Genomic DNA, 23,894 nt, shown 5'->3' on the forward strand with positions numbered 1-23,894 from the left:
AAGGACAGAACCATGAAGGTTGAGGTGAGAGAAGAGGCGGTAGATGAGGATAGAGTGGTGGACAATGTCGAAAGCAGCAGAGAGGTCAAGGAGGACGAGGAGGCAGAGGGAGCCCTGGTTGCTGATGGACAGAATATCATTTGTCACTTTGGCCAGGGAGGTTTCTGTGCTGTGGGTGGCACGGAAACACGATTGCAGGGGTTCGAGAAAGGAGTGGCGGGAGAGGAAAGAGCGAAGCTGAGAAGGAACAAGTCGATTCCAGGACCTTGGAGAGGAAGGGGAGGTTGGAGATGGCAGTTTGAGAGCAGGGATGGGTCCAGGGAAGGATAGGAGTGATGACGGCTGTTTTTAAAGGGGTGGGAACAGTGCCAGTGGACAGGGAGAGGTTTCTGATATCTGTGGGTAGGGGGAGGATTAATTATGGTCCTGTAAATTTTACCGTTAATCAGTATGATTTATGATAGCACAGTGATGAATGTGATTGTTTATCTGGCTGTAGTATCAGCCCATTTTAAAATCAAACGTTATGCACATAACTTCGAAATCAATCTTGAATGCTTTATGACACATGTGTCTGATGTCCAAAGATACCCCTATTAATACCAGTGTCTGCATTCAGCAGGTCCTGTATTATCTGTTCAGCAGACTTTGCTTAATGTCACCTTCTGTATGTATTAATTTTCTCATTGTGTTCCATTTATTTTCTCCATTTCTTCCTGCATCTCCTGTAGGTGATGATGACTAACACGGTCCCTTGAGACCTGGGCGGTGGAGATTCAAAATTGTTAGCGGGATAAGGGAGGTAATAACCAGATGAGGCAAGGCTCTCCAGTGTTGGACCTCAGAGAGAAACGTAAGATACCACAAACAATACTTTTAGATGTGCCTCAGCTCCAGACTAAGGGGTCCCAGGTTCAGGGTCAAGAAGGAGAACATTAGGACAGACACTAGGCAATATTTACACTGCAAGTACAGAGATCAACAGTTAGACCAGGTTACCAGGAGGGTAGTAGAGGGCAGGACACTAGATTTATTTAAGAAACAGCTGGAGTCCTGTAGCTCAGTGGTTAGAGCACTCGCCTCGTAAGCGAGAGGACCTGGGTTCGATTCCCGGCAGGGCGAAACGTTGGGCAAGTTTCTTTACTCCACACACCTCTGTTTACCGACAGTAAGTAGGAACCCGGTTGTTAGTCGGTTGGCAGATCACTTTTCCGTGGGTAATAATTCCTTCCAAAATAAATAATAATTTGATCGCTCAATCCACGACTGTTTGTGGGACGCTGCTGTGCGCAATTAGTTGCTGCGTTTTGTCCACAAAATATGCAGTCAATTAACTTTACAGTCTATTCTGTGAAGCGCTTTGAAACTTCTCTCAGACATGAAAAGCACCTATAACAATTGCATGGATTATTAGTATTATTATTGTAATGGGACAATGGTAGGAGATATTTGGAAGGATGATCTCAAAAGAACTTTCATCATCCTTTCTTCTCTTATGAATTGAGACTGAGGAGAAAGGGTGAAAAAGCCCTAACTTAAAAAGCTTTACTCAATTTAATGTGGAATGAGAAGAAAGTGTCTGTGGGTCATCATTGGCCTGGTATTGGAGTTATTTACTCAGCTGCTGTTCGTGATTTAAGTTTATTAAGTTTATCAGCATCTCCTAGAACAGATCAGTACAGAGTTTAATTAAAGTAAAGAAATTCAACTTTTTATTGTTTTAGGTAACTGGACTATACAGATTGGCTTCAGTAAAATGTTTAGCTTCAGACAATGATAGAGGAAAATAAACAGGCCTTGGAGGAAGGTAAAGGTCTATAGGGCCTGCCGGAGATCATTGCTGGGAGCTCAGTAACTGCTGCTGAGGTTTACAGTATAATAATCATTACAATCCACAAAAAAGGAAAATCCATGTATTTTTAGCTTTGGTATTTCAGGAATGCATGAAGCACTAGATTGGGTGTCAGCCTGGCTCAGTGGTAGCACTTTGGGACTTGGAATCACATCGTCTAAGCTGAGAATCCAATGCAGCGCTGGGGTGTGTGTGGCATTATCGGAGGTACAGTCCTTCGAATGAGACGTTAAACCGATGTCACGTCTGCCTGTTCAGGTGGAGGTTAAAGATCTCATGGCACAATTTGAAAAGAAAAGGGGCTTTCTCTCTCCCGGTGTACTGGCAAACAATCCCCCCAAATAAAATTGGTCACTCACTCCACGGCTGTTTGTGGGACACTGCTATGTGCAATTGGCTGCCATGTTTCACCCACAAAATACACGTCAGTCCACCGTACAGTAAATCCTGTGAAGCGCTTTAAGATGTCTCATTGACGTTATAAGGAGTCATATCAAATGCAAGTATTATTATTTTATTATAATTGCAACTGATGTTACAAGAGTGGAGTGATATGGCATGGATACAGTCCAACTGGTCTATTCCAGTGTTTATATTCTACACGAGCTCCACCTCTCCTATTCCTCTCTTCTATACCCTTCTGTTTCTTTACCCCACATGCATGTTAATCCCCAAATAAAACTGGTCACGCCAACTTTATTTTTTTTTCATTTATTTTATATATCCTGTGAAGCTCTTTGAGACGTCCTCCAGACATGAAAGGTGTTCTATCAAATGTAAGGATTATTATTATAATAAATATTGATGCTATCTGCCTCAACCAGCCAGTTCAGTGGGTTCCATATTCTCACTATTCTCTGTGGGAAGAAATTCCCCTAAACTCCCTATTACAACAACAATAACAACAACTTGCACTTATATAGTGCCCTCCACGCATATAGTGTTTCAGTGCGCTTAACAATGGCGGAGCCTGACTCCGACCGGAGGGAGGGGGGAGGTGGCCGTAAACACGGTTGAAGAGGAAAGTTTTCAGGTGCAACTTGAAAAAGGGGAGAGAAAAAGGGGGCAAGACGGAGGGATTGAGGGAGAGTGTTCCAGAGTGTTTGGGGCATAGTGGCTGAAAGCCCGACCTCCGATGATGGGGCAGAGGGTGCGAGGGACGAGCAAGAGCCAGTGCCAGTCGAGCGGAGGCGCCGAGTGGTGGATTGGGGAGTGAGGAGGCCGGAGAGGGAGGGAGGGACTAGGGAGGGAAGGGATTTGAACACGACTGTGAGGATCTTGAAGTCGATCTGTTCGGTGATGGGGAGCCAGTGGAGCCTGGGCCAGAAATAGTGAGATGTGGGTGTGGAGTTTGGTTCGGGTCAGTATGTGGGCGGCAGAGAGTCGAATGAGCTGATCTTGTGAATGGTGGAGCTGGGGAGACCGGCGAGGAATGTGTTGGAGTAATCCAAGCGGGAGGTGACAAACATGCAAGAGGGTTTGGGCTGCATTTGTGGTAAGGTACAATTGGAGGGGGGCAATGTGGCGGAGGTGGAAGAAGGGGTCCTGATCAGGGACCAGATGTGGGGGAGGAAGGACAGCTGGGGGTCGAACCAGACACCAAGGTTGTGCCCCAGTTCAGTGAGTGTGAAGGAGAGCCCAGGGAGGTTGAGGTGTTTAGATCCACAGGAGTGAAGGCATTGATGGGAGCCAAGGAATATGACTTCCTTTTTGTCCACATTCAGCTACAGGAAGTTTGCACTCATCCAGGCCCTGATGTCTGCCAGATAAGCTGATAGACCATTGGGGACCTGGAGTTGCAGCTGGAGGAGGCAAAATGCGATCCATTGGTTCCATTAGGTCTACTATTGTCATTCCACTTACAGTATATTCTGTGAAGTGATTTGAGACGTCTCTAATCAAATGCAAGGAATATTATTATTGACTAACTCACATGTATGCCCTCTAGATATGGACTCAACAACAAGTGGAAGCATCCACATGTAATGCTGTAAGAACCCATTCCAGGATGTTCAGTTTCAGTCTGTGCAATTGCCAACTTTGTTTGCCAGTCACGACGCTCCTACTACCACACAGCAAAGTGAGGTGAGAGAGATAGGAGAGAGAGAGTTTGTTTCAGTGTCCGTGCACTAAATGAATCAGGATTACTGTTCCTGTTTGTTTCATTTTGTTTGCAAAGAAAAATGCTAATTCTGAAAATCACGGATCAGGCTCAGCTGTGAAGCCCTTGTGATTAAATACTCCGTCTCAACTTAAGCTCATGGGCAAAGAATGTTTACTCGAGTGAAGTACCAGAGGATGGCCTGTAGCTCAGTGGTTAGAGCACTCGCTTTGCAAGCGAGAGACCTGAGTTCAATTCCAGGCAGAGGGCGAAACCTTGGGCAAGTTTCCTTACTCCACACAGAGCCTAATAATAATCCCTCCAAAAAACAAAAACAATAATAAATTGGTCATTTTCAATCTACGACTGTTTGTGGGACATTGCTGTGCGCAATTGGCTGCCGCGTTCGCCCACAAATATACAGTCAATTCACTTTACAGTGTGTTCTGTGAAGCGCTTTGGGACGTCCTCCCGACGTGAAAAGCGCTATATCAAATGCAAGGATTATTATTATGGCTGACTCCTGTGTCCTTACCCTCAGCATGACCCAGGCGAGAAGTGGTGGGTGGGGGTGTGAGGAGGTGGTGAATGCAGTGCCAAGTGTGAAAACACATCAATCTTGCCTTTTATAATAAAACAAAGTTGTTGAAGCAGCATTTGTTGATATGAATCAGTTAACAGTCGGACAGAAGGGAGAAAGGTCTCACCATTGACCATTCAGGGAAAAATACTCAACATATGGGGAGAATATGGTCAAACTGTGGACAATTAATGGTCAAGGTGTGGGTGGAAGGAACCTAGTTAGATCTGCACAAAAGCGGAGCTATCTTTGTATAACCTGTTCTCGGGTACAACATAAGAACATAAGAAATACTGGCCGAGAAAAGACTAAGGTCCATCTAGTTCCCTTTCCACCTTCCTGGTTGTCGCATGCACATACGTCCCAAACTCCTTATGTGTTATATCCCATAATGTTATTTCCTAAAAGAAAACTATCTAACCTGTGTTTGAAGGAATCAACATTTCCTGCTTCAACCGTCTCCCTATGGAGCCTGTTCCACAGGTTCACTGTTTGCTCAATTAAATAGTGTTTGCATAGATTTGTTCTGAATTTACCGCCTTCAATTACAAGTGGGAGAATAAGCTAGTTGGAAAATGCTCTTTCCTCTTGACAGGTGATGAACACTTTGGAACCAGGGGTAAAGCTGGTGTTTCTCACATATCTGTGTTCGTTCTTACATTTTTGTGGTAGTCAGTCATATTTATTTAGCCGTCAGAGTCCCATGTTTGTGCCAGCAGTGTATTTGCTAAAGATTGTATTGTTCACAGTTTAGCAAATATTCACATAGTTTCACACCCTGTCCGTGTATTTTTTTAAAAACTTACTTCCTGCATCATGCATCGATCAGCTTCTTTTGTTTTTCTTTCTGGAACGCCTCGATATATTGGAATACCTCTGTGTATTGGAACATTATTATTCTAGGTTTACTTTATCAATCCCATTTCAAATCGTATATGCCTGTGTAAGATGCCCCTATGATGTCAAAGCTGAAGAGCCCCAGCTTGTCTAATCAGTGTTCGTAACTTGTTCCTCTATCACTGGGTGCCCCTCCTCACTGCTCTCCTCTCTGCCGCCTCTTGTACCTGGGGTGCCCCTTATCAGAAGTGGAGGCACCATCTTAGATGTGCCCTGACCAGAGCACTGTCCACCAGGACCTGGGACACCAGAGAAACAAAACAAAGGAAATTTTATATTGTAATATTGTAAGTCAATTACTATATGATTATGAGTATCCTCCTTGGGGGGAAGTGTGAGGGGTCTCCTTGGAGCTGAACTGGCTTATCGATGGGTTACCTATTCGGTTTTAGCTGGTTAGACCCCAACGCACATTCTGAGGTCCCCAAGCCTTGATTCTTGCCAACCTGCGCCTAATACTCTCCGGAATTAGGTAAACAGGATCCATTCCTCCAAGGGAGAGAGAGAGAGAGGGAGTGAGCATCCCATTCCAAAAATCTATCTATCGCTAGGATTCCAATGCAGAGAAATGCTCAGCTTGGTTTGGAGACTCTTAAGCATGGTGATGGGTTTCCGCATGTGTCAGACACCTGGCTGACAAAAAAAATATTATTATCAATTATATTAATATATCATTACCGGTGTCCTTCTGACCTGGGAGAATTTCGGAGCAAACTTGTTTGTACTGAAAGCATCAGAAATGTCACTGGAGGGATTAAAAAGCACTGTGCTATTTGATTGGGCATTTTATTTACAGTGAAATAAAAAAAGAGGTTAAACTGTAGAATACACTTGAATATCCCTTTAATTTTTTTTACGATACAATTGGCAACTGAATTTGTCATTTACGGTTCATGGAAACTTTTATTGAGCGTGTTCAATATATTCTTTTTCTGATGGTTCGGATTATTTGAGGTAGCTGCATCAGTCAGTGAAAGGTTATCAAACAAAATCATACAGGAGAAGGTGCTGAAGAGTTAAGTTGAGATTCTTAAATAGAACAGTTAATATGCAAGGCTAGCAGCCATTTAGCTCATTGTGAGTTTCAGATGTTGGGGATGTCTATTCACCTTCCCTCTTCTGATCTCCTCATTGTAGAATCCTGAGTATGTTAACTTTATCACTTTGGGTTCAGTTAATACCATTTACAATCATGAATATGATGGTGTGAGATCTCTCCCTCATCTTTCCCTTCTTCAGTGTGAACATTCCCAGCCTCTCTGTGATCCAGTGAGCCTCTGGTGCGCAATCCCAGTTATTAATTTAGTTTATCCTTTGTGGTTCTTTCTCTAATGCCAATATTGTAATGTGGCAACAGAGAATCATCCCCACTATTTGGACCAGCTTCGTGTGCAATTTCCGTATCACTTCCCATTATTTATGCTCCATTCCTTTGTTTGTGCACCTCTAGAAATGTTGGTTACGCTTTATTGTTGATGCACATTGCGTGGATAGATTCAATACACCAGAATCCTTCTGTGTCACACCCTACAGACATTTGGCTTATATTCCTACTGTTTCTTCTTCTTTTTCTTCTTCTACATTTGTTCATTTTAAATTAAATTACATTCTATTCTCATCATCAACATCAACCTGTTCAACACAATAACGTTTGTGATCATCATACTTTTTTTATCAACATTGCATTGTATATTTATTACTGGTAAGTGTTCAATAAACTTTCAGGAATTGGGCCCTTGTGTGAGATTTTTCCAGCCTGTCGTTGATTTTATGCGTAAAATGCCCAGAAGAAGACACAGACCGAGAGCAGAATGATGGCATTGATATTGACTACGTTCCTCCAGAGTGGGTCTTCTGATGTGTCTGTCAGCTTCTGCTGAATGGCTTCCTGTTCTTCTTTGCTCAGCTTTGGGCCCTTGTCCTCAAATCCGCAGAACCAGTTGTAGGCTTTCCTGCACATGCCTACCTCCCGTGGTTCTGACTCTGTGAGGCAAGAGGGACACAGGAAAACGCAGAGTTCAGGGCAAGCTGGTAAACTGGTTCAACTAGTTCAGGAGACCCTGATTAGCTCTGAGAGTCAGTGCAGACTCGATGGGCCAAATGGTCTCCTTCTGTGCTCTAAATGTCTATTATTACTTCTGTGTTACTCATTCATTGACCTCAAGAGGGTAGTAGGCCTGATAATCCACCTGGATTATAACCCAGAGCCTTCCTGTTTCCAGACTATTGCTCAACCAACTGAGTGACATGGTATTGTTGGGCTGGGATCTTGTGTCCTGATGTTTTCTCTGCTGCTGCTGAAAATTCATTGTACACTACTGTACATGAGTTCCATATTATAGCGCAGGGAGATAAGTTAAATTCTTTCTTAATGAAGTATTCTTGCAGTCAATTCACTTTACAGTGTGTTCTGTGAAGCGCTTTGGGACGTCCTCCTGACGTGAAAAGCGCTATATCAAATGCAAGGATTATTATTATTATTATTATTATTATTCTCGTATCTGGTTTATGTTTTAGAAATTTCTAATTTTCAGTATCACCAATAGCTTTATCTGTGGATTCAATAGTGTTGGGAATGATGGAGGGAGGGAGAGAGGGGGAAAAACAGTCAGTGTTGTAAAGTGTACGTGTCTCCATTCTATCTTCTTGTGATGGAAACTTGACAGTACCATTGTCCTCACCATCTACGGGAAGTGAAGCCCCTTGGCTGAGTTAGAGGATGCTATAGACTAGGAGAGGAGCCACCTAAAATATTTCCTTCTATTAAGTACAGGACTACAGATTTTCCAATCCAGACAGTGCTTTCAATGGTAAGCTATGTGCTTTAGCTGGTTAAGTACCAGTAGTATCACATTGCACACACTGGGGTCCCCAAGCCTTGGCTCCTACTATCGTGCGTCTAATATTCACCCCAATAAGGTAAGCAGGATGTGTCCCTCCAGGGAGAGAATGTGCATTCCATTCCAATACAAGAGAATTTCCATGTGTAGATGGGATGCATGGAACTGTCAGTCTGGTTTGGATAGTTTTAAGCACGGTGATGCAAGTGACCAAAGCGGTTGACCAGAAAAACTCTATTTTTTCCAATTACTCAAAAAAAGTAAATCATTAAACTGTTACCTTCATCGTCCTCTGCTTCACTGTCATTGTCATTATTACTACTGTTGCCAGCATCCAAATCGATACGCTCCTCCTTTCTGTTCCGGAGACTCCAACAGAGGCGGTACAGCTGGTATGAGGAACAATATGTTTAGACAGTTAACATCTCCGTTGGAACTCCATCTCACAATCCCTTTGCCTCACTCCCTCCCTCGCCTCCTTCAAGGTGTGTCTCAAGACCCTCCTCTTCGACCGTGCCTTTGGCCACCCTCCTACCCCTACCCTCCCTGCCGTCCACCCCCAATGATGACAAACCCTCAACCCCCTACTCCCCGGCCCCCACCCACTCACCCACCCCCGCTCGGGTCCAAATCCCTTACTGTCCAGCCCCTTCAGATGTCCTTCCGATATGAAAGGCCATGAAAGGCGCTGTGCAAATGTCACTTTGTATTTTTTGTATTTGGTAAATCAGGAAAAGCCAAGAATCGGTGCATCAATCATCAAATAAAACGTACATTTGCATCCTCTCCCTCTCTGTGCACACTCACAGTGTTGCCCACTGTACTTCATACTCACATGTACGTCGTCGATCGGTTTTGTGATGAGAGAGACGCCAAGCACAATTATGCAGGTGGCACCAAAAAGGATGAGGGCAAAGTACAGGTAGTGGATTCCGCAAATAATCCACGGGCAGTTGGAAGGTTTCACACAGTTCCCTGTTCCGTACACGAACTCGGTGATCATTCGGGACAGCCCGATCAAAAGGCCAATTATTAACCCCCAAAAAGCACCCTGAAACATACGGATTATAATACAGGTCAGTGCCCAGACTGTACATGCCGCACTTTATATCGACATGGTTTCCCTTGCAATGTGCAGCAGTCAAATTATGAATTGAATGTTTGCTTTTATTCATGTTTCCACCGTCGCCAATTTTCGCCGATCTTTTCTTCTCTCGCTCGACATCTCCAGTGTCCTGCCAATTCTTCACACATGAGCCCAATCACTGAATTCCACTGAGTGAAGTGACTGCGGTGTCACAGCCAAGCCCAACCCCGACCTCACCCAACATCTCCTAGCCACACCTCACCCAGCAAGGTTCATTCAACAGCAATTCAGAATGGAAACCTTCCGTGGAGTCCTGTAGTTCAGTGGTTAGAGCACTCGCCTCGCAAGCGAGAGGACCTGGGTTCAATTCCTGGCAGGGCAAAACATTGGGCAAGTTTCTTTACTCCACACGCCTCTGTTTGCCTAGCAGTAAACCTACAAAATATACAGTCAATTCATTTTATAGTATATTCTGTGAAGCGCTTTGAAACGTCTCAAAGACGCGATAAGGTGCTGTATCAAATGCAAGGATTATTATTGTTATTGATTCCGGAGCTGAAACCAATTGTAGATCCACTTCCATTGTTCCAATTTAGATGAACTAACTCTAGAAGTAAAGCTTCTTAAGATGAATGTCTCAGCTACGCACCACACCTTTAAGAACTGAGCCTTGGAGGAACTTATTTTAAATTTGAGAAACAGGTTGAGGGCTAGTGCAGAACACCATCAATCGTACATCTCTGATGTATTCAATAGCTTGTAAACCTCTAGAAAGTCCTCTCTGAGATGTCTCGTTTTAAGGCTGGAGAACCCCAGTTGACCAATTATTCCTTACAGAAACAATCCTCTGGATATAACAATAATAATTATAATCTTGCATTTGATACAGCGCCTTATCACATCTTCGAGACGTCTGAAAGCGCTTCACACAACATACTGTAAAGTGAATTGACTGTATATTTTTGGGCGAAATGTGGCAGCCAATTGCACACAGCAGCGTCCCACAAACAGTCTTGGATTGAGTGACCAAATAATTTTTTTTAATTAATTTTATTTTTGAAGGGATTATTACCCCTAGTAAAACAATCCGCCAATTGACTATCAACCAGGTTCCTCCTTACTGCTATTAAACAAAGGCGTGTGGAGTAAGAAAACTTGCTTAGGTTTTTCCCTGCCCGGGAATCAAACCCAGGTCCTCTCGCTTGCGAGGCGAGCTCTCTAACCACTACAATTGGTTGTTCCCCTTGTGACTGAATAATGGAAACTTACTTGTTCATTTACACGTTTGATAAAGATGCCCAGCAAGAAGATTGCAGCTATAGGTGGTCCAAGGTAACTGGTGATGGACTGGATGTAGTCAAAGAGTTGGCCACTCTGTGCAGTTTGTACAATTGGGATCCAAGCAATGCTGATTCCAATCAACACCAGGATGAAAACTCTGAGAAAATAAATATGATAATTTTTATGTGTTCTATTGGGTTTGATAGATTAATTATAATTGTCGCAAGACAAGCTATTTCATTTCCGTTCAATTCCGCAACAAGCAATGTATAAATGGTAAATTGTTCAGCATTATGAAGCCCTTTGGCTCATGTAATGTCCGTGACAACCTTCATATTTATGATATAATAATTTTTATATATAGTTTATAGTTATCTATTGTTTGGAATGTTAAGTTTTCAAAGTTAATCAAGTCCAACACAAGTAATTGATAGGAATTTCTGAACATTTTCAGCCAAACAATAATAATAATAATAATAATTCTTACATTTAATACATTGGGAGCTTGAAAGCACTTCATAGGATTTACTGTGAAGTGTAGTGACTGTGTGTATTGTGGGACGAACGTGGCAGCCAATTTGCATACAGCAACAAACGGTCGTGAAGTGAGTCAACAATTTTATTTGAGGGATTGTTGCCCAGGACATTGGGAGAAGCTTCTCTTCTCTTTTCGAATAGGACCATGGGGATCTTTGGCGTCCACCCGAACAGGCAGATGAGGCCTCGAGTTGATGTCTCAACTGAAGGATGGCATCTCCAACAATGCAGTACACCCCCAGCACAGCATCGGAGTTTCATTTTAGGCTATGATTCCTTCTAAAAAAATAATAATAATAATTTGGTCACTGAATCCACGACTGTTTGTGGGGACGCTGCTGTGCACAATTGGCTGCTGCGTTTCGCCCACAAAATGTACAGTCAATTCACTTTACAGTATATCCCGTGAAGCGCTTTGAGAAGTCTCAAAGATGTGATAAGGCGCTGTATCAAATGCAAAGATTATTTTTATTATTATTATTATGAGTTTCAAGTTTCAATCTGGGAATAGAAGCTTCAAAGGTGAATGTGATACCAACTGAGTCAAGCAGACTATGGCAACGCACATTAGCAAACTATCAAGCACAGGTTGCAACATGTTTATCAAATGCCCATTTCAGCATATATTAGTAGATTAATTATCCCATATCCTTTTGAGGTTCAAGTACAATATGTGGTTGTTACAAGGAAGCTAATATTAACGTTTGTTGGAGAGCTGTGCCTGAGGTCACACCCAGATAACAACAGGACACGAACACGGAACATTTTTAAAATATTTTTAAAAAATTGTTAAACTTGTTTTCTCAAAATTTTAACTGGATGCCTCTAAGTTTCCCATCTCCAGCCTACCATTCCTCTCCCAGATGCTGGAATATCTCCCAGGAGCAACAATAACAACAACGTGCATTTATATAGCGCCCTTCACGCCGGGCGGAGTCTCCGAACTCCCCTATCTCTTCGTGCAGGCCTGTATGAGTCTCTCTAATTTGGCTTCCACATCTGTCCACAGCACCAAAACAAGGTCACAAACAACATCCTCTCTGTCAGTGACCTTGGCTCCCTTTGATTCCTTGTCAAATGCTTGGATTACTAATATTATTATTACTTTTATTATAATTATTATTATTGTTATCCTCAGCCTCTCTACTGACTTGACACTGTTGACCTTCTTCACCGTCTCTGCTCCTTGCTACACTGCCATGATTGAACTTTGCTGGTTTCAATCCTACCATCCTTAGAAACAGAGAAACAGGAGGAGGCCATTCAGCCCCTTGAGCCTGTTCCACCATTCTATTAGATCATGGCTGATCTGTACCTCAATTCCCATTACCCTCCCTTACCACGTATCCCTTGATACCCTAAGAAATATTGATCAGCTCCACTGCTCCCTATTCCCCTGCAGACCAACTAAGTTCCTTTAGGTAATGCCTCCGTGCCTTGCCGCACCCTTCCTCTCCGATCTTCTGTGGTCCTAACCCCCCACAGACCAATCCCTCCATTCCAGCAGGTTTCATGTCCCCCACTCTCTCTGCCTCACTATGAGCTTCAACCACTTTGCACCCACCCTTTCGAGCTCTCTTATAATAATCCGTGAGTTGAAATACCTTTCTAAAATACTTTTGAAATATTCGATGAAACACCACCATTTTGCTCTCTTTCTCTCTGTTTTGAAAACCTGTCAAAAAACCACTGTCTTCGACTGAGCCTTTGTCCACCTCACCACACAGCCGTCCCGTCACTCCCAGCCTGGCTGCTATTCCATCACAGTAAAGCACTTGGACACTTTCTCCTAAGTACTATATCAGTGAAACATTTTGTTTATTGCAGTTATTCTGGTAGTTTTAGGCTTGTATTAAAGTAATAATAATCCTCACAGTTGATAAAGTGCTTCATCGTGTCAGTGACATGTCTCAAAGCACTTCACAGGATTTTACTGTGAGTGTAGTGACTGTGCATTTGTAATATAGTAATAATAATCCTTGCATTTGACAGAGCTCCTTATCACGTCTTCAAGACATCTAAAACCCTTCAGTTAGTATACTGTGAGTGTAGTGACTGCATATTTTTGAGGAAAGGTAAGCAGTAAGAAAGCTCTCCTGCTGTTTGAGTGGATTTGATACTGTAGAATTTTTTTTCAGAGGTGCAGTGCTGGATACAATAATGTACATGAACCAATTCTCTCAGAGACAAAATATTTCACAGACAAAAGACCTGCAGAAAAAGTAAGGGTTCAGTTCCCAACCAAGTCGATTCTTTCACGTAGAGAATATTCTTACCTCCCTGCTAACATGAGCTCTCTTTCTTTGGCATGTGGTCTGATCTTGGTGTAAAGGTCCATGGTAAAGAGGGTACTGGCACTGTTAAAGATGGATGTCAGGGAGCTCATCAAAGAAGCCAACATTACAGACAACATCAAACCCCGTAAACCTAACAGGAGAGACATGGCACCTCAGAAAAGTCGTCTAAACAACAACAACAACAACAATGAAATTTCATTTGTTAAAGCGCCTTTCACGTCGGGAGGAAGTCCTAAGACACTGGACATTCAGTGTTTCGGACCCGAGCTGGGGGTCAGGCTGGGGGAGGGTAGAGGGCAGGGGGCGAAGCAAGAATAAGAATGTGGAAAGCTCAGTAGGTTCAATAAGCTAATCTCTTTCCGATGCCTCGGCTTCGCTTATCTTTTTCCCAAACTCCATTCTCCATTCTGAATCATACCATCAACACATTTAGTTGCTTCTTGAATTAGAGCATGGTTGAACAGGGGGGTCTTGAGATGGGTCTTGAAAGTGGCAACGGAGGGGGCGAAGCAGAGGGACTGCGGAAGGAGTTCCAGAGCGTGGGGGCAGAGTGGCAGAAGGTGGGGCGCCTGCCAATGGTGGGGCGATCGAGGCGGGGAACGTGAAGCAGGCCAGAGCTCGCTGAGCGGAGGGAGCGAGCAAGATGGTAGGGGATTAGGAGGTCGCAGGTGTAGAGGGGAGCAAGACGATAGGAGGGCTTTGAAGGTGAGGACCAGGATCTTGAACTAAATCTTCTGTGTGATGGGAAGCCAGTGAGTTGGGCGAGGATGGGGGTGATAGGGTCACAGAGCCTAGTGCGGGAGAGGACACGGGCTGCAGAGTTCTGGATAATCTGCAGCCTATGGAGGGAGAAGTTGGGGAGGCTGACAAGCAGTGAGTTTGTACAGTCAAGCCTCGATGTAATGAAAGCGTGTATGAGGGTTTCGGGGGCCTGCGGTGTGAGACAGTGTCGGAGCCGGGCAACGTTGCGGAGGTGGAGGTAGTCAGGTTGTGTCGCAGATGTGGGGTAGAAAGGATAGTTGAGGGTCAAACAAGACCCCAAGGTTCTGGACTGGCTCAGTGAGGGGGAGTGAGCCCCAGGGATGGCGATGCTGTCAGTGCCTGAGATGAGGAGGCGCTGACGGGAGCCAATCAGGAGAGCCTCGGTCTTGGTGACGTGCAGAAAGTTAGCTCTCATCCAGGACTTCATGTCTGACAGACATTCTGTGAGCACAGCAGTGGGTCCTGGAGTCAAGGGTGGAGGTAGAAAGGTAGAGTTGGGTGTCATCCGCATACATGTGGAAGTTGACCCCATGTCCGTGGATGATGTCACCAAGAGGGAGCATATACATGTTGAAGAGGAGGGGATTAAGGACAGAGTCCTGAGGAACGCCACAAAAGATGGTCTGGGGACTGGAGGAGAAGGAATTTGTGGAGATGAAGTGGAGGTGGTGTGAGAGGCAGGATCTGAACCAGTCAAGGACAGGGGGTGAAGGTTGAGGTGAGAGGAAAGGCGATGGATGTGGTCGATGGTGTCACAGGCAGCAGAGAGATCAAGGAGGATGAGGAGGCAGAGGGAGCCCTGGTCACTGATGCACAGAATTTCATGTGTCACTTTGACCAGGACTGTTTCTGTGCTGCCTATTGCAAGAAAAAGAATGTGGAAAGCTCAGTAGGTTCAATGAGTTAATCTCTTTCCGATGCCTCAGCTTCGCTTATCTTTCTTCCCAAACTCCATTCTCAATCATACCATCAACACATTTAGTTGCTTCTTGAATTAATTTATAAAATCGACTGCACGGTTCTTGAGGAAGACAACTGGTAGAGTTATTGAAACTTGCTTTACAGCTTCACGTTTTTCATATAAGGGCTATGATAGAGTGAATAGAGAGAAATTGTTGCCACTGGCAGGTGGGTCAGTAACCAGGGCACGTAGATTCAAGAAATGTTTTTACACAGAGAGTTGTTACGGTCTGAAAGGGTGGAAACAGATTCAATTACAACTTTCAAAAGGGAATTGGAGAGGCACTTGAAAAGGAAAAAATTGCAGGGGTTTGGGGAAAGAGCGGGGGAGTGGGGCTGATTGGGTGGCTCTTACAAAGAGCCGCACAGGCACGATGGCCGAATGGCCTCCTTCTAAGCTGTAATATTCTATGATTCTATGATATAACTAATGACTGGCACTCTCACCTTGTGGCATTAGCTTCACCACCAATCGGGGATAGGCAATGTTGCTGCATCCAACTTCTGTGTCACAGTATTGTTTGCATACAGAAGGTACGACACAACCTATAACATCTAGAAGAAAGAGAATCAAAGAAAAGTGAATCAGTGTCACCTAAATTAATATACAGTCAATCCCCTTTACAGTATATTCTGTGAAGCGCTTTGAGACAGCTCGAAGACGTGATAAGGCGCAAGGATTATTGTTACATATAGGATGGAAGCTGGTCAGTTCCATTTTCACTTCATTCTCTGAACACACTGACTAGTGCTAGAGTATCATTCTATAGCTGGTAGCAGCCCTGACAATTATTTGTCCGAGTTGCAATATTTTGCGGGTGGTGAGACAATGCGTGAGTATTTGGGAGCAATTTCAGATGTGGCAGGGACACGGCTCAGTCTGTTCGTGTTCGCATTTGAGGGCTGAAACTCCATCGCCAATGTACACAGAATCCTGACTGGAATTTCAGTCCCCACCTATTGTGAGAAACTGGAAGCAGGATTTTTTTTTCTCTGACAGTGAGGCGGAAGCTGACTTCATCATTGTGCTCTCACAACTGATGAGAATGAAGACAGCTTTCTCAACACTGAACCAAGTCTCAGCTGTGATCTTGACCTGGGTGACTCTGCATCAAACCAGGCAGTGATCACTTTTATACCAGGAGAGTCTGAACTCTAAATTAATAATTAATATTTTTGTTATATATATTAATATACATTCTATATATATTAATATATAATAGTTCTGACGAAAGGTCATCGACCTGAAACGTTAACTCGCTTGCCTCTCTCCATAGATGCTGCCTGAACTGCTGAGTGTTCCCAGCGACTTCTGTTTTTATTTATATAATTAATATTTTAGTTGTCTGTCAATTGCAAGGTAGTATCTAACTCAGGTTTCAACATTAATTTAGATTTTTTTTTAAAAAACGCTGACGAGGTTTAACTAGGATACAAGAAAAATAAACACAAAGCAAGGTTATGATGAAGAGAGGTGCAGGCTGGAGGCAAGCCTTGAGAGGGGCATATCACAAGCCTTGTGCATCTTGTCTGTAAGTACAGAAGAAGCAGCATTAGCAGAGACTCTTTGTATAAGAGGGTAACGTCTGAAAAGACGGTATCCTATATGAAACTTACCCGTGTACAGAACTCGGCTGACCATTCCTGGGAAAACCATGAGGTACATGGGAAGCAGTTTGAGGTAACCACATAGAATGCAACCAGCCTTCACGTGGCTCATATTTTTAGCTGAGAGACAACGTTGAACTATTACCTGTGACATGAAGTTAAAAGGGTTAAACTGCTCCTGAAACCAAAGGTCACATATTTGTAGCCGTGGCGGCTAATCCTTTTTTGGTCGGCCAACAAAATACATTTTCTTGACTGAATATGTCTTGAATTATGCCATAAATCGAGAAATATTCAATCAAGAAAAAGCTGGAACCGGACAGCAGGCTGTAGTTTGGATGATGCTGTTTTAGTAGATACAAAAAAATTCACTTAGTCTGTTATTGTACCTCTGTCACACTCCCAAAAAATCCCATTGGAAATTTAGAATGTGAGACCCTTAGGTGGTGGGGATGGGTTGGTAGGGGCCATCCGCAATGGATTTAAGTACCAAGTGATGGGTTGGTGGCATGGACTGATCTGGCCAAATGGGATCTCCAGTACGCTAAACATTTTATCCCCCCCCAATCTGAACAGTCTCACAATAAAATACAGTTGAATAGTGAACCTGTGGAACAGACTCCCTGGGGAGATGGTTGAAGCGGGAAATGTTGATTCCTTCAAACACAGGTTGGATAGTTTTCTTTTGGGAAATAACATTATGGGATCCAGCACATAGTTAATTCGGGAACATTTGTGCATGAAGGTGGAAGGCGAACTAGATGAATCTTGTTTTTTTTTCTTATGTTCTTATACTGTAAAACGTATAGATATTTGGAAAAAAACATTCTTGAGATATGCCTTGAAGGAGGCAAGGGAGCGAGCGAGGCAGAGGGACTGTGGGATGGAGTTCCAGAGGGTGGGGGCAGATACCTCTGCGGTTGATATGTTTGGATGACCATCTGGATGTAATAATAGTAATATTACCTGGTCAGTACACCAATACCATATAGCCAGTACACTTAGTCCAAAGATGAGAGCCGGCCAGGGCAAGTCGCCGTTAATAGGATCTCGAAACAAATGGAATGAATCTGCTCTGGGTGTATAACACTTCTCACTGATGTTGAATAATGGATCAGTGGTCTTGGTTGTGATGGCATTCATGTACTTTTCCTCCAATGCATTATATCCACCAATCTCATTGAATGCTGTAACGTAAGATATGCAAATGTTATCTGTCTCTTTACAATACCGTTATGCTACAGTACTGTGAAATACATTCCTTTGGGGGGCAGGTAAGTGGGGTCTCCTTGCAGTTAAACTGGCCCCAAGGAGACATGCTTGGCAATGGAATGTCAGAATCGAGCCAGCCCTCTGTGACGGTTTCTAGTTGGTTCCTGAGCCAGGCAGGTCCGCATTGTACCAGGGCACTGCTGATGACAGCTCAGCCCAGCCTGGCTCATCGGTAGGACCTGGAAGGGCAGACTAGTCACTGGGGGCAGAGAGTCATCTCACTCAGCTCCTGTTAACCCTGTAAGCCAAAGCCCTAATGGGTAGGGTGGTCCTAGCTGGACAGGCAGCTTAGAAGCTTTCCAGGCCGTGCTATCAATGGCAAGCTATGTGGTTTTAGCTGGTTAGACTCCAGCAGTTACCCCAACGCACACTGTTGGCCATGGCTCTTGTTAACCTGCTCCTAATGCTTTCCAGAATTAGCTAAGCAGAATGTATCCCTTCAGGGAGAGAGTGGAAATCTCAGCTTGGTTTGGATGCTCTTAAGCAATGGTGATGGGTTTCCACATGTGTCAGACAACCGGCCCCAAATAACCAGGTAATAATGGCAGCTGCTTCCATGTGTAGAAAAGAAGGGGCCTATCTTTACCTTTCACCTTTCACCCCTGCAAAGCACCAAAGTACACAACACGGATACACTTACAAAAGCCCATCAGAATGAAGGAACCCACCACCATGATGATGGTCTGCAGAGTGTCAGTGTAGATCACAGCTGCCAAGCCACCTGCAAGCAACGCACAATAAAAGTTCTATTAATGATGGGACAATAGTGGGAAATGTTCCTGTGTTATCCTCTACATGTCAACCTCTCTGCTCCCTCCACTCAGCAGGCTGTGTCCCCCGTCTCTCTGCCCCTGCCCTTTACAACTCCATCCCACATTCCCTTTGCCTTGCTCCCTCCCTTCCCTCCTTCATGGCCCATCTCAAGACCTTCCTCTTCGACTGCACCTTCAGCCACTCCCCTACCCCTACCGTCCCTGCCCTCCACCCCTCCCTGATTACAACCCACTGCTCAGGTCCAAATCCCTGATTGTCCAGCGTCTTGGGACATCCTCCTGACGTGAAAGGAGCTGTGCAATTGTTATTTGGTATTGTACGTTGGTTTCGCTAAATACCATTTTGTTGAGGTCCACAATCCCAAACAGCGAACATTACAGAGGGTAGAGTGTGACTCCACCATTCCCCGCGTGGTGAACTCCTGATTCCGTGTATTTTACTACAAGCGCTTGGTGCTCAGAACAATTTCCCTCGTTAAGATCGGCAAATGATGATGGGATCAATCGTTTCCTAAACTGTGTGGCTCAGTTGTACTTTGTGCAGTATGTTTTCTAACTGAGCCATTGAGCCATTCTGTTTTATTGAAACAGAACTGGGACTAAAATCTTTCCAACATCATATCACGAGGAGATGTGATACAGTAAAGGTCATGATCAACTTTATATTATCCCAGGGCTTTTAATTAACAAACCCTAGTCTGTGTCATCTCTGATTATGTATGCTCTGGAACTGTCAGGCATCGTTCCAACCAACTTTGGAATGAGTCATCAAGTGCACTTTGACATGTCTGACATGCCAGAATCTAGAACAATTGAATCTTTGCCGTCACAACCCACCTGTGGGTTTGTTTAAGGAAATATGATTCTCTCTGTCCGTCTTTCACAATTTAAGAAATGTTAAACCGTAACATCATCAATAGCTTATTCATATTGTGATCTGCCCACATTGAAAGTATAATAATACTTACATTTTTTAGAGTGCTTTTACGTTATGTTAGAGGGATGTCCCAAAGCGCTTCACAAGGTATATACTGTAAAGTGCAGTGACTGTGTGTTTTATGGACGAATGCCACAGCCAGTTTGTGCACAGCAATGTCCCACAGCCACCAAGTGAATAACAGCAACTAGTGTTTATACAGCACTTTTCACGCAGGGTAGCATCTTGGGGGGGAGGGGGTGCTTGACAGTGGCGGAGCTTGACGCTGTGCCAGGGAAAGAGGGGAGGTACGGTAGGTATGGTCATAGAGGGAGGGCTTTAGGTGCGACAGGCAAGGGGGGATCATACCTACTGTCACATCCCCTCTCTCCCTTGTACGGCTTCAAGCTCCTATTGAGGCAGGGAGTGACAGAGGGTCTGGGAGAAGTGGTTGAAAGCATGACCACAGGTGGTGGAATGGATGGACTGAAGGACCTGCAGAAGGACAGAGGACTGAAGGACCTGTGTGAAGGAGGCAGGGAAAAGAGGTGCCAGGGCATGAAGTGATTTGTACATGAGTGTGAGCATCTTGAAATTGATCCATTAGTAAGCCAGCGGAGCCTGTGAGGTGACGGGGTGACTGCAGCGATGGATATGTGGTGTTTGGTTCGGGTGAGGACGTGGGTGGCGGAGTTTTGAATCAGTTTGCTTTAATGGATTGTGGAGCTGGGGAGGCTGGCGAGGAGGGCATTGGAAAACTCGAGGCAGGAGAATTTCAGCTGCGTTGGGTGTGAGTTACAGCTGGAGTCAGGCGACGTGGCGGAGGTGGGGGAAAGCGGTCCTGATCAGGGACTGGATGTGTAGAAGGAAGGACAACTGAGAATCCATGCCCGAAATTTAGATTGCGCACAGATTCAGTGAGTCTGAGGGATAAGCCTCAGTTAAGCAGGTCAGAGCTACAGATGAAATGGGAGCTGACTAGTGTGGCTTGTCAGCTGCAGTAAGTTAACGCTCAGCCAGGTTTTGATGCCTGACAGGCAAGTGGACAGAACACCAGCCCTAGGATTGGGGCCAGAGAAAGAGAATGACCAATTTTATTTGGGAGGGTCATTGCCCTGGACGCTCCGAGGCCTTTCTCTGCATGAAGGGCAAGATATAAATACAAGTTGTTGTTGTTGCTGTTGGACATTGAGAGAAACTCCACTCTCTTTTCAAATAGTGTCATGGGATCTGTAACGTCCACCTATTCACAATAATTTTTTTCAGTCAAAGTAGATGGGTACGTGCAATCAAGTAAGTACAAAGATCCTGATAACAACATGACGACACTGGAGATACAGTCAGGTTAATGATTGATAAAATTTATTGCACACAAGCAGGAAACTCTGATCGACGCAGTGGGAAACCATTATTGATTGATGCAACTGAGGCTTAACATGGATTTTCACTCACAGGGAGTGAGTGGCTTGTGAATGGTTTTGAGATCCATCACTTGCAGTTATTGTCATGATTGCTGTTTCCAGTCCAGTTGCAACGATCCATTCGACAGTATGAAATCCTTATCAAAAAATGGATCAACACCTGTAGCACTGGCCACAGTGCTGTTTCATGTTCGCTTCAAAGTGGGGTGAAGCAGACTGATAATCTGAAACATCTTTGATGACACGTTTGCATTACATTACCCGGTTGTTTCAAATAGATTGAGGAACAACACTCAAACCAGAGTGCACGCTCGAATGGACAAACTATCGCAATACGGAAACTGAAGGGGCAGGAAGAGGATATCCTAAGCAGGAGCCAGGCAAGGTAAACACTTCACCAGCCACCCTGATACTGTTGTCTTTTGAACAAACAAACACATTGAGGGATAATTGTGATGTTTTAACCTTCTCCATTATCAAACCTAACGAGCCCCTTTGCAAATCAGCTGTGAAAACCCATACGCTTGTGATAATATACAGCCTGCAGTGACTGTACAACAACAACAACTTGCACTTATATAGCGCCCTCCACACAGTGCAGCATCTCAGAGCGCTTAACTGTGGCAGAGCCTGACTCCGAGCCGGGGGGAAGGGAGGAGGTGGCCGTAAGCACGGTCGGAGAGGAAGGTTTTCAGGCGAGATTGAAAGAGGGGAGAGAGGGGGCAACACGGAGGGATTGAGGGAAGAGTATTCCAGAGTTTTGGGGGGGTAGTGGCTGAAAGCCTGACCTCCAATGGTGAGGCGGAGGGTGTGAGGGACGAGCAGGAGCCGGTGCCAGTCGAGCGGATGCACCGAGTGGTGGATTGGGGAGTGAGGAGGTCAGAGAGGTAGGGCGGCACCAGAGAGTGAAGGGATTGTAATGAGTTCAAGTAATTATCTGGAGAACACTAGAGTACAAGTCCAAACTAGTTAGAATAATACAATGTTCAATGGTGGGTGTGTGGTGTTCTGGCCATAACGCACAACAAACACATAAGCATTGGAAAGAATAAATATTGAGGGTGACTTCAGGCCTTAAGAGACTGAGAGATTAAGACAAAGATAAAGAAAAGAGTGAGGAGAGACCTGTTGGCAGGGGTTTAGAATAATGAAACATATAGATAAGATTTGTATAAGCAACTTTCACAGCTTTGTACATGTGTCTGGTTTCAGCTAATTGAATGACCTCTGCAGCCTGGTTACACTAACCTCCAGCGCAACACAAGGGGAGCAACATTACAACTATCTCTAAATATGTTTATTTGTTTGTTTGAAGGATGACAGGAGCAGGGTGCCTTGCGAGGTGTTTAACAAAAAGTATGTTTATTATTATTATTGTTATTAATTCACTCGTCTTGAGCCCCTCCAGTGAATACTGACTCTGACACACTCCCAACCCAGCTCAGGTGCCAAGACAGAACTGTTAAGTGTTTTGGATCGTCCTCCGATGTGAAAAGATGCACCAAGACAGTAGAACAAGAGGACGTTAGTTAGAATTGCAAAGGGCAGTTTCAGAACAGATATTCCAGGATGTTTTTCTTTACCCAGAGGGTGATGACCGACTGGAACAAGAACCACAACACATTATATTTATATAGCGCCTTTCACATCAGGAGGATGTCCCAAGGCGGTGGAACAGGTTTAGGCCAGTCCAGTGGATGTATTTAAAAACAGATTGATTCTGTGATAGAGGGATGGTAAGATGGTGTCTGGATGGATAGAATTAAATGGTCCAAAGGGCCTTCTTTATCCAAATCGATATTGTAATCCTGTAGTAACTTTTATACTCACAAGCTATGATTGTTCTTTGAACTTTAGAGATTCGACTTTTGTTACTCACTATTGCTTTTTGCTGACTCATCAACCTGAAACATTAACTCCCTTTCCTCTTTCCATAGGTACTGCCTGACCTGTGTTCCCAGCAACTTCTGTTTATGTAACCAGCTCTTCTTGATTTCATTCACTTAGGATAAACTTTGATTAGATCTCGGAGGAAGACTCACCCGTGACAGTGTAGAGGGCAGTGATGGCCAAGAGAATCACTACTGCAACGTATATGTTCAACCCCAGAGCTTCCCGGATAAATATGGCACCTGAAAACATGTCAGCCTGCAGGGAATGTAAAACATCACACTTAGTAAACAATTCTTATCATACAATCATAGAATATTACAGCACAGAAGGAGGCCATTTGGCCCGTCGCGGAAGAGCTACGAATTAGTCCCACTCCCCTGCTCTTTCCCCATATCCTTACAGGTTTTTCCTCTTCAAGTACCTGTCCAATTTCCTTTTGAAAGTTGTTATTGAATCTGTCTCCACCAGCCTTTCAGCCAGTGCATTCCAGACTGTAACAACTCGCAAATGTGATCGCAAAAACTCACAACGTGATGATTATATCGCGACTTAATTTTTTTATGTTTCTGCGAGCGTAAATGAATAGGTAATTTGGCCCATCGAGACTGCTCTGCCATTGCCTTAATGATCCTTGCATTTGAGAGCTGTGCTTTATCACAGCTGTCTGTGGGATTTTGCTGTGCCCTGTGCCACAAACAGCCATGAATCGAATGACCAATTATCTGGGGAATGGTGACCAGGACATAGGGAGAAACTCCCTTTCCTTTTTGAATAGTGTAAATGGATCTTTAACATCCACCTGAACAGGCAGACGGGA

The 23,894-nt window shown here is 44.2% G+C and overlaps 1 protein-coding gene and 1 non-coding gene across 2 annotated transcripts in view; one reads left to right on the plus strand and one right to left on the minus strand.

Moving 5' to 3' along the window:
- The first annotated feature begins 1,049 nt into the window (after window positions 1-1,049).
- trnat-cgu lies at window positions 1,050-1,122 on the plus strand. The gene has a single exon. It is a non-coding gene; the product is annotated as a tRNA-Thr (tRNA).
- Window positions 1,123-7,009: 5,887 nt separating this feature from the next.
- slc5a1 (solute carrier family 5 member 1) overlaps window positions 7,010-23,894 on the minus strand; it is a 31,342-nt gene continuing 14,457 nt past the window's right edge. The window contains 10 exon segments of the mRNA NM_001292785.1: window positions 7,010-7,413; window positions 8,551-8,659; window positions 9,106-9,321; window positions 10,627-10,795; window positions 13,452-13,602; window positions 15,642-15,749; window positions 16,812-16,947; window positions 17,769-17,989; window positions 18,715-18,795; window positions 23,227-23,332. Coding sequence (NP_001279714.1) covers window positions 7,199-7,413; window positions 8,551-8,659; window positions 9,106-9,321; window positions 10,627-10,795; window positions 13,452-13,602; window positions 15,642-15,749; window positions 16,812-16,947; window positions 17,769-17,989; window positions 18,715-18,795; window positions 23,227-23,332 — 1,512 coding nt within the window. The 3' untranslated portion in view covers window positions 7,010-7,198.

Source organism: Callorhinchus milii, unplaced genomic scaffold (assembly GCF_018977255.1).
Source record: "Callorhinchus milii isolate IMCB2004 unplaced genomic scaffold, IMCB_Cmil_1.0 Scaffold8, whole genome shotgun sequence".
Classification (NCBI taxonomy): domain Eukaryota; kingdom Metazoa; phylum Chordata; class Chondrichthyes; order Chimaeriformes; family Callorhinchidae; genus Callorhinchus; species Callorhinchus milii.